Below are 10,831 nucleotides of genomic sequence, written 5' to 3'. Positions count from 1 at the left end.
CAGTGGGCAGACAACAGTAGTGCTGCGGCCTTTCAGGTGATTCGATGGAGCTCAAATGCACTCCCCACTTCTTGCTCTAGCCATCGGTCATTCTCGGTTCTTCTAGGCCCAGAGATGCAGTCCTAAGCCCCTGACTGACATTACAAGAGTAGGACGGCACTCCCTCAAGCAGTTCTCTTATTGGGCCAAAGGATGTGGTCCAGGGCCCCTATCTTGTATTTCCCTGATCCTGAGCTGAGTTAGAGAAATATGACATTCCTGAATAACCCATAAGCAATATCAATATGCTTTTGAATTTTGCAGAATTGTTCTTTCCACACAGAATACAGTTTACATTGGTGCAGCCCTGGAGTCTCTGGCCCCAAGGGAACTGGAGCTGTGCCCTAAGGCAGCCTTTCCTATAGGAGTATAATGGAGTGTCACTACAGTCAAAGACAGTAAAGCACACTAACTTTCCTTACATGTGTACCCCATTAGAAGGCCTATTCCATGTCACCACCCAACTCTGCACAGCCCCCACTGTGGCAGGTTAACTGTGTGCAGTACCTGGGCTGCACACAAAAGAAGTCTCCTACACGCAGCCCTCACACGTGTGTGCACACATGTCCACATGCAACCAGCCCAGTGCCCCTTACCCTGACTGTATCACAACAGCCTAATCTCACAAGGTACTGGCTATAAACACATGCACTCCATTTTACCATGAGTTTAGCTTGGGTATGTCCCAGGTCACGAGGCTCTCCCACAGTAAAAGATCAAAACTCAGATGATCAAAAAACAAAAAATCCTGGCAGATTAGATGTTCTGAACCACCTTCTAACAGAAATGTTAAATCCAACTTTAACAGTGAAGAGGATTTAGCAGTACTGTTCCAAATATATAAAACATGACACAGTAACTCCTTTCTAATCAGGGACTGCTGCTTAAAGGTGTATTAAGGAATTCCCAATGCTGGCATATGAACGGAAGGGACCTCACAGTAGTCAAAAGTGGATTTAGGGGTTTTTCACTACCAGGACATGCAAAACATAAAAATATATGTCCTGTCTTTCACTTACACAGCACCCTGCAATATGGTCTACCTAGGGCTAACCTTAAGTGTGACAGATCTGTAATTAAAGAGGAGTTTATGGCTCAGTAAACAGTTTTAAATGCCTACTCAAAGTGGCAGCAAACTGCACACACAGGCTTTGCAATGGATGGCCTGAGGCAGGTTTGGAAGGCTACTTCTGTGGGTGGTCCAATAAGTGCTGCATACCCACTAGTAGCATTTAATTCACAGCTCCTAGACATATGGCGTACCACTTTACAACGGACTTACAAGTAAACTAGATGTGCCAAACAGGTGTGAACCAATTATATCATGTTTAGAAGAGAGAGCATATGCAATTTAGCAATGGTCAGCAGTGGTAAAATGCTCACAATCCTAAAGCCAACAAAAACAAGGTCAGAAAAAAATAGGAGGAAGTGAAAACATTTTGGATGATCATTCAGAGAGGGCCATTTTCCAACAGATCTGCAGGCCTAATAAATCTCAGGGAGCATGTGGCCCCTCTCCCCTTAAAAATAGATACAGCCCTGGGGGAGGGGTCCCCAGTGCCTAATAAGACTCAGGGATGTAGCCACACAACCCCTCTCCCTTTTCACAAAACAAAAAAGCCCTGGGGGATGGGGTCTCCAGAGCCTAATAAGGCTCGGAGAGAGGGGCCCTTCCCTTTTGAAGTACGTAGGGCCCTGTTGATTGGGTTTCTAGGGCCTAATTAGACTTGCGGAGGGAGGCCCGTGGCCTCCCTTCCCCTAAAAAAAAAAACCACTGTGAATGGAGTCCTCAGGGCCTAATGAGGCCCGGGGGGGGGGGCAGTGCCCCCTTCATTTTACAATACAGTGGGTCCTGGTGGATACAGTCCCCAGGTCCTAATAAAGCTAGAGTAGGGGCTGCATGCCCCCCTCATGTGTTTATTTGTATTTGTCCCCATGGGATGGGGTGCCCCGGTCCAAAGTCCAACCTTATATCTTGTGATAAATGCGTAGCCCCCCACTGTGATTGGCCGAAGCATGGGGTGAGTTTTGTTGGAGAATTGCTCGTTTGCTTCACACCATTATAGCAAGCTTCTGGTGCTATATTATATGAGGAATTCTTCTTTGGTATCTTCAAAACCAAACTGAAATGAATACAATACTAATTCAAACAACTTAAAAGCCCAGCAGTCAGTATACATCGGATTATGTGCTATTTGAGTACTCTGCAGCTATTTTATTTTCACTTAAACTAGACACAAAACTCGACAAACAACCAGTGCAGATCACTTACAATGGTTAATGTATATTTAAAGCAAACAGTGCACTTCTGCAATTCAGCCATTACCAAAACAATGGGGGATGTATTGTCACCCCTTTCCAACTGTAGTCCAGTCTTAATTTGCATTTGTCACGATAAATATGTCAGTGTACCGTACTCATAGCAAATGTTCCCTAAATCCTTTAATGTGAAGAAGAGCTGAGTACATTTTTCATTTGTCATTTAATAGTCCAGGCCACTTTCATTTAGACAGGTAAATAGGTATCTATAGGCAAAAGAAGGGGGTTCCCCAATGGGTTTCTGGTTGGATGAAGGCGGGTCGAGGGGGGAGAAAGATCAAACAAAGAACAAAGAGCGTACCCCGCCAGTTGATAACGTGGTCCCAAATCAGGGATCCCAATATATGTGGGGTGATAAACCTAGAGGTTGGCACTGCACAGATTCAAACATTTGCACGACAAAGTTTCTTAGCAAAATATAAGTATTTATCACCCCACATATATTGGGATCCCTGATTTGGGACCACGTTATCAACTGGCGGGGTACGCTCTTTGTTCTTTGTTTAAATAGGTATCTATAGACAGATGGATTATTAGGAAGCAGAAAGAGAAGATAGATAGATAGATAGATAGATAGATAGATAGATAGATAGATAGATAGATAGATAGATAGATAGATAGATAGATAGATAGATAGATAGATAGATAGATGGATAGATAGATAGATAGATAGATAATATTTATACACCCTGAAGTATAACTATTCAAATAATAATAAAAAATTACTAGTTATTACTGCTTGATAGCTTTGGCATTGCAAAGAAGTTTTATTGAAATTTACGGTACATTATATACGACATTAAGTGCAGTCTGTGGACTGATGCAATTTCTCACCGATATTTGTGTTAAATTAGCCTTAATGTATATGTAAACGTTCAAGGCTGTATTGTCAGTAATGCGCAATGGCCCATGTGTAATGTGCGGCACAACACATAAAGTCAACAGCCTGAAGAAAATGTGCAAATGAAAACATTATGGATTTTTGACATTTCTTAACAAACCACACATATGGACAAGAAAAACATCCCCAGGAAGCAGAGATATTAAACACTTAATCATTTCATAGGCGCCTCGGCATGAAGAACATTATGAAAGTGTTTATTGGTGTCATTGTGGGTTAATTAAACCAACCAGTCAAGAACTGAGATGATAATATAATACAGATGAAGTCAAGGCACATCGCTCTGCAGTGCAACTGGTAGTTCTAGAATGAGATTCCGTTGTCAGTAAAACATCACAAAAGGAATATAAAAGCCACAGAATATATTTTGTCATGGACTGCAACAATATTTAAATTACTAAAATAGATATATAGATAGTTTTATCAGTCTGACTTATTCAATATAAACAAGCATATTAAAGGTCTATTTTCATTATTAGCAACAATATGGCTAACTTCTCACAGAGCAAATACACTCGGGTCAGGAAAAGTAATAGCGTTTCTGAATATCCCTGTAAGGGATTTGTCATCAGCTAAAGACCTATATGACAAAATATTAGGCTGAACTCTACATTTATATAACAAAAAAATATTTAAATGCAGCTGTTCTTGCTCATTCACATCACATTTACCCCATTGGAGTTGCATTGATTCATGTTTATGATTGACCTAAAATGGGGCTGGTTTAGAGTTGGTGGTAACTGAAGACCTTCAGAGTTTTGGAGAAAATGCTACATCTATTGGACAATCCACTGGAGGAATTATACAGAGGTCATGTGGTACAAGTTGATCCTATGAGAAAGATCATTCGAGGCAGACAACAGGAGCACTCGGGAGTAGAATAGTAAATGGTTAATGCATTAGGAAGAATATCCAGGCACAGAGAGAGCACCTAGTTCAGGAAGAGGATCAGACAACAACATCAGAGAAGGGATTAATGAGGGTCTAAATGCCCAGAGGAAATGCTCTTCCTTGTCAAATTGGCAACCTTTGCACCTAGCCCTTTAAAGCATTGCCATATTCAGCCACATAGTTATGTCTTGATATTTTATAACGGTAATTTCTTCAGTACACAGGAGGAATCTCTTAGAACATCTATGGAAATAGCAATTTATGGATTTAAAAAAGTGCTTTTTAAGCATACCTGCAAGTCACCTTATAGCCCCTTTGTAACACTGAGCTAAGCAAGAGGTACTCATGAATGCTGTGACCCAGGGTGATGCATGCTCGGGAGTTTCTCATGGGACTCAAGAGGCATTCGGTCCAGTTCATTCTCTGCCGGCAGAGAATGGTACCTGAGGGGTTGATGAGGATCCACATCCCTGCTACTTGTTCTAGAAACATATCCTTTCCAGGGTATTTGTGAGGGTGCGTCAGGGACGCGATACTGAGAAGAAGCCAAAGATGTGGGTAAAACAACGTTTATCCCTTTATTCTTGAAGCCTTTAGTGACTCCTTATGAAATCTTCTGATGATGTTCAGAACCTTCATTTTGTCTAAATAATTTTGACTTTTAAGATGGCATTATCTGAGACTGGTCAATTTTTCAGATATAATGCTAGTGGTGATGAATTGAAGGCAATGCTTTTTTTAAGTACTTAGATAGGATACCATCATCTACATGTGGTGATATGTACTGCAGGCATTTTCTGCAAGTGGCTAGGAGGGTATGAAACTCAGATGTGAATCATATTTTAATTTTGCCTCGTCTGTGTAGCTGAACATGCTACCTTTAAGTTATAAGGTTCTTAGCACGGTGAAACACAGCAGAGCCATAGTTTCCTCAGCTTTTACTGAAATACACTGTTCGAGGCTGTAATTTAAGTTCAGTCTGATTCACTCACTTATGTCACGAAATCTTTGAGGCAGGGCATTTGGCCTACATTGCCAAAAGTAAAATTGATAACAATCTGTGCTTGCAGCACAATTTTGCACCCTGCCATCCTTAGATGATCAGTAAATTCTAAGGGGCAGATTTATGTTAACTGGCGCATCCCCAGGGATGCACCAGTTAACATGCGCCACAGTACGCCACAGCTCCGTCAGCCATGGTGCGCCGCATTTATAATTCGGCGCACCATGGTGCAAAAACGGCACAGATGCGTGACGCATCTGTGCCGGATATGTGGCGCATTGCTGGAGTTGCGTCGCAAGCGCGATGCAGCTCCAGCAAGGCTCGGGGTGCCCCATTTTAACAATGCTGCGTCAAGACCTACGCCTGCTTCAAGCAGGCGCAGGCTTTTGACGCAGCATTGGCTTAAAAGTGATTGAGTGAAATCTCATAGATTTCACTCAGCCACTTTTGCGAGGCGCACCTGCCCCGGAACGCCCACCCTGCGCCGGAACGCCCACAAGCGGCGCAGGGCTTTACAACGTGACGCATCTGCCTAGATGCGTCACGTTGTAAATCGTTTGTAGGGATGCGCCACGTTTACGCCGCCTTGCGTGACGCAACAGCGGCGTAAACGTGGCGCAAGGGCCTCATAAATCTGCCCCTGAGTGCCTTCGGTGGGGCAGAGACCAAACTAGAAGCAATAATGTTCAAATGATACCACTTACTGGTGAAAACAAACTGTAGGATTTGGATAACCCAGCATAAAGCCATAAAATGTGCAGAAGGGCCATGATCTAATGCAGGGTATCCCCATTTAGATAAAGGTGGTTATCTTAAAAATCTGGCATGGATCCCGCCCTCCAGGACCGATTTTGGAGAGCCCTGTCCTAAAGTGAGAACACAACTCTCCACCTAACTGTAAAACCAGAGCAGCTCTTCTACAGCCTCAAATCGCTCCAGCACACACATTTAATTAGTAGATTTCTGGAACTCATAAAGAAAATGATCAAAAGCACTTTAAACAAAGCGCAGTTTTGTTGTTGGGGCAGACATTAATATGTGTAGCTAGCATAGCTTCATGGGAGTAATGCTGAATAAAATATTTCTTATTACATCCTGTTACATACAGAAAAAGTAAGCTGAGTGCGCTCATCAACTAAATAGCCAATTGAATGAACTGAAACATACAAAGTAGCTTTGTAGACTTAATCATGCTAAGTTGATTGATGAAATAACCAACTTTCTGTTTGGTAGTTTCATCGTAATATATATGTGGTGCCTGTGTGAGTGTGTGCACATGTGTGTGTCTATGTGCGTGTGTGGTTTGTTTATTTATTAATTTGTTTCAATCAAGTACTTAATTGATGAAATACCTGACATGCTCACAACATTTAAATAATTTTCTTTTCAATGAAAGCCATTACAACTAAATGGTGGCAAATTAAACCAACAATAAGCAGGTTATTCTCATTCAACTCGAGTCTGGCACAATCCATTCTCCAACATGTAGCTGTGAACCCAGCAATGTGTCAATGTGACCTGTGCAGGAAAAAGCTGTGACTTACACTACACATCAGAAAGCCATAACTAGTGACGTTTTTGAAAATGAGAACAAAATTACGTTTGCAAAGATTAGGAAAGGACTGCAGGGGTGTTTAACAGATGGGACTTCAATGAAAAGGTAATGCTTAAAAGTATTACATCCACAAAGTTACAGTTTTTTTTAAATAAGAAACTGTAATGAATTTCCCATATTTATCTGCACATCTATATATATTCCTAAAGGACAATCAGTCGGAAATCTCCACAGTGCATAGCAATATCCTGAAATATACTTCCTTATAATTAGGGCTTTTATTTGGATTCAATTAACTTTTACTCTCTTTTTATCTACCAAGATGGCGTGTCTAAAACTGGTTTTTCTAAGAAAAAGAAGAATTTATAGCAAACAAATATGAAAAATGATGATGTAATATGGGTGACACCGCTATAATTGAAGACCGTTGTCTTGCCTACATTCTCTTTTTTGATCATGGCAACTTACAGTTTCAGGCCCCATAATAATGCTTAGGAATAATCTAATTAGATTTTACAATCTCACTTGTCGAATTCCTTTAAAATTAGTTTCACTACATTGACGAGTATACATAACAATGTGAAATCTACTGAAGCATTAACACATCTCAGAATGCCAGGTTCCCAACCCAAATGTTAAATAAATATATTGTCATTCAAGACATCTCAAAACAAGAGGCTATACTTATACATGTGCCGTAGAGTCAAGTGCTATGATGGAGTCACACAGCAATGAAGACGACTTTACATTAATATTCTGCGGTGGTATTATTTTAAATTATCAAACAAGAGCTTTCTCTGGGCACCTTACATTAGAAAATTGATTATCATTTAAGGGGTTTTTCTGCATATTTAATGCAATAGGTCAAGACAGGTGTTCACATTTTAATACTCAATTAACATTTAGTGACCGTAAATTGTCGGAGACTAAATGCAATAAATAAACTGGAAATATATTCATTTTGTGTCATAATTTATAGCATATCTTTGCATAAATGTTAAGTGCAGGTTAAAAGTGAATTATGATGTAGTACACTCTTACAATCGATTAATATTTAATATGGCTGTTTATCCGTGTTAAGTACTGAGCACAATTTCATTGGCATCACAGCCTGTCTTTAACAATATCGAAACACTTAAATGAAGATTGTACATTAAGATACCTTATTAAATCCACCATGCCTAGCCCTTTGTCTGCTATATAAAAAAACATGATCGCTCTGAAATGAGACATTGTCTAATTGAGGCAAGCATGGCTATGTCCACTGAAGCAGGGCAGTCCTTTTCTACATTGAACTAAGTTGAAAGAAGTATCACTTCCCTTGCAGTGGGTTCAGAGTCCTGGCTGTGAGTAGAGCTGATGCCAGTGTCCGAGTCAGTATCATTTATGTCCAGATTGGTGAGTCTAGACGAAATATAATGCTCCCCTCCACTATTGGCAGTCAACCCACTGGCCTTTGCAAGTTTTTCACCAGACGGACAAACCCTGTACTCTTTTATGTCGCCAATATCAAGCGAGCTCAGTTCTTTGGTCAGGCTGTCATGTTCCCCCACCTTCTTTTGAAGCAAAGAGTCACTGTATGACAGCTCATTCTGAATGCACTTCAAGTGAGAATGGATTTTCAGCCCAGACTTCATGCTTTTTTCCAAGTCATTCTTGATGCCTTCTAAGTTGGCCTTTTCCGGTTCATCCATGCCTTCTCCAGAAGCGATGTCGCCTGTGCTTTCAAGGCATGCAGTCTGTATCTCTGCTTCTATCTCTGCAGACAGATTTTCAATGAGCAGTTTGTGGTATTTCAGTTCTTCCTCCATACACAGGATGGCATCAGTCTTGCCTATGGGGGTGTTATGGGCCTGTTTCTGTTGATGTAGCTTATGAAGTTCTGTCTCAACGGTATTCGAACCAGTCAATAAGTAAGCATTTTGCACATAATCTTCCCCATAATGTCCTTCCCTGTCTAGATGCAGGCTTGCTTCATAGGCCTCGATTTCTGCATCAAGTTCTTTAATTCTTTTCATCTGCTGGTGTATGGTGTGGTCCTGGGAGAGGATCAGATGCATGAGTGTTTCCATGCTATCTCTGTCTTGAGGGACCTCATGCCTAATCTTGGCCAACTTTCTGAAAGCTTTTCGAACAATCCTTTTCTGCTTGTCTACCGGTAATGTCTTGATGTAATGCACTGGACCGAGATCCCGCTGTCTTTCTACATTGCTGATCACCTTCGCCTCAGCTGTCCTCCATAATGGAGTAGGAGGAGAAGTATTCGACTTCACTAAAACAAAATGCACGTTGAGTTGCTCCTTCCCCCATGCTTTCCAGAGTTTCAGCATTTTTGTTACCGGTGGCAGAACGCGTTCATAGCTCTTCCATTTTTCCACAATACAATATTCACAAGGGTCTCCCAGAAGAAGACTTTTGTCTCGGTTTGTTGTCTGATGTTCCTCAAGAAGAGCTTCCACCACATCGGTGCAGGTTGTGTGTTTTGTCAATCCACATACAATTTTCTCTTCCTGGCAGACCCATACTACAATTTGCTCTTGATCAGATTCCATATTTGAACTTCCTGATCTAGAAAAGAAAAAATATGCTGAATAAATGATGGTACGATTCATTCACCACAAAACATCTATATATGTATAAATTATTGCTCTTAGATATTACTTCTTAAGTTCCCACACTCGAAGTGCAGCAAACAAATGCAACTAAATATCTAAATGCATTTGGGTAATTTTTATTTTAAGATTTACAAATTGCAGTTACGTTTATTAAGCCTAATCAAGAAATGCTGGAAGGCATTAGTCAGATCTCTTTTAACATTGTGCATGGCCCTAGATTACATTATACATTTCATTTTTTCACCCAATTCGTCAACTTAATTTTTGTGTTATCAAAAATTATTAACTAAGGTTAAACCAAACAACAACAGTATTGGAAGGCGACCCCCCACTGGACCAAACGAATTTTTACCCTACACGTCTCCTCGACTTGGGAGAATGCTGTCAAAAGCTATCCAGTGCCCCACATGACAAGTACCCAGCTCCCAAGAGTACTTTGTGCACTTAGATATATAGCAGGTCAGGAGTCTCTGCAGTGGTCTAGATGTAAGCTGTTAAAGTGACCAAAGACTGTGTGAAGCAAAGACTCGTGCTGATGGTGGAGTGATGCATATCATAATCAAATTTGCCCAAATCTGCCACCATCACCAGAATATCAAATCCATATGCATATATAGACAAGTTGCAGAGACATGATGTGGGATATTTCACAAACTTCATAACTTCAAAGAGTGCAAAATGTGTGAACTTTGGACGATTCTCCAGCAGAATTGTAATTATATGCATCACTATACACTTCATAAAGTTCATGAGGTTTGCAAGGTTTTTTCAACAACTTCATGACGTTTGTGGAAATGACGTTCTATGTCTTTTCCGACTCCAATGAAAAGATAACAATGTTTGCCACATGACACTTCGAGGTGCAGTAGCATTCTCCCTACAAATTGTATTAGAGCTCTTTTATTTTCTATGATGATATTCAACACTTGTGCTCAATAAAATTAAATCCTATGGATTTGCTTGTGGAACCAACATCAAAGATTACTCAGGCAATACTTCAACACTGCACACTCCAGGAACATTTATGTTGCAAGTCAAAGGCAGAAGCCTGTTTGTGGAAGGGCAAGAAAATATAATCTCATTCTCATAATTTGTCACTATTGTGGACCGAGAAAGCAGTCCTCTTAGCTTCTGTGTGGGCTCAGGAATACCCCAGGAAGGTTTTCTTGGTCCCATTTCCCTTTTATGTCATGTAGTGCATCCCCAAACAAAAGATCTCAGAATTCTGGCTCCCTGAAGTGTTACAATGCCATTGGTAGACTCCCTTCGCCTGTAACTTCTAAAGCACCTCCCCAGCCTTATGTGCGAGGTGCTCAAAGGTGTGACAAGGATGACAACCAGAAACAACCTCATCTCAGTGATCACCAACATTGTGCTTCATACAAATAAAGTATGTCTGGGGAATCATTGTAAATTACACTCCATATGAGAAAACCTTACATAAAGTGGAAGCACAAAATGCTTGTGCTTGATTGAAATTCAATTTAATAGCCAGGCAGTATCTGTTG

At 40.8% G+C, this 10,831-nt stretch overlaps 1 protein-coding gene across 4 annotated transcripts in view; it reads right to left on the bottom strand.

The window, feature by feature from the left end:
• Positions 1-3,097: 3,097 nt before the first annotated feature.
• RASSF9 (Ras association domain family member 9) overlaps positions 3,098-10,831 on the bottom strand; it is a 117,260-nt gene continuing 109,526 nt past the window's right edge. For 2 of the 4 annotated variants that reach the window (XM_086917992.1, XM_086917993.1), the window contains exon 2: positions 5,800-9,276. In XM_086917992.1, coding sequence (XP_086774118.1) covers positions 8,004-9,260 — 1,257 coding nt within the window. In that variant the 5' untranslated portion in view covers positions 9,261-9,276 and the 3' untranslated portion in view covers positions 5,800-8,003. Of the gene's footprint in view, positions 5,262-5,791; positions 9,277-10,831 lie in introns of those variants that run through there. The other 2 variants (XM_086917989.1, XM_086917988.1) reach the window with 2 other exon arrangements.

The sequence above is a fragment of the Lissotriton vulgaris genome, chromosome 1_1, assembly GCF_964263255.1.
Source record: "Lissotriton vulgaris chromosome 1_1, aLisVul1.2, whole genome shotgun sequence".
In the NCBI taxonomy this organism is placed as follows: Eukaryota; Metazoa; Chordata; class Amphibia; order Caudata; family Salamandridae; genus Lissotriton; species Lissotriton vulgaris.
The sequence above is the reverse complement of the archived record's forward strand: the minus strand, read 5'-3'. Positions and strand labels throughout refer to the sequence as shown.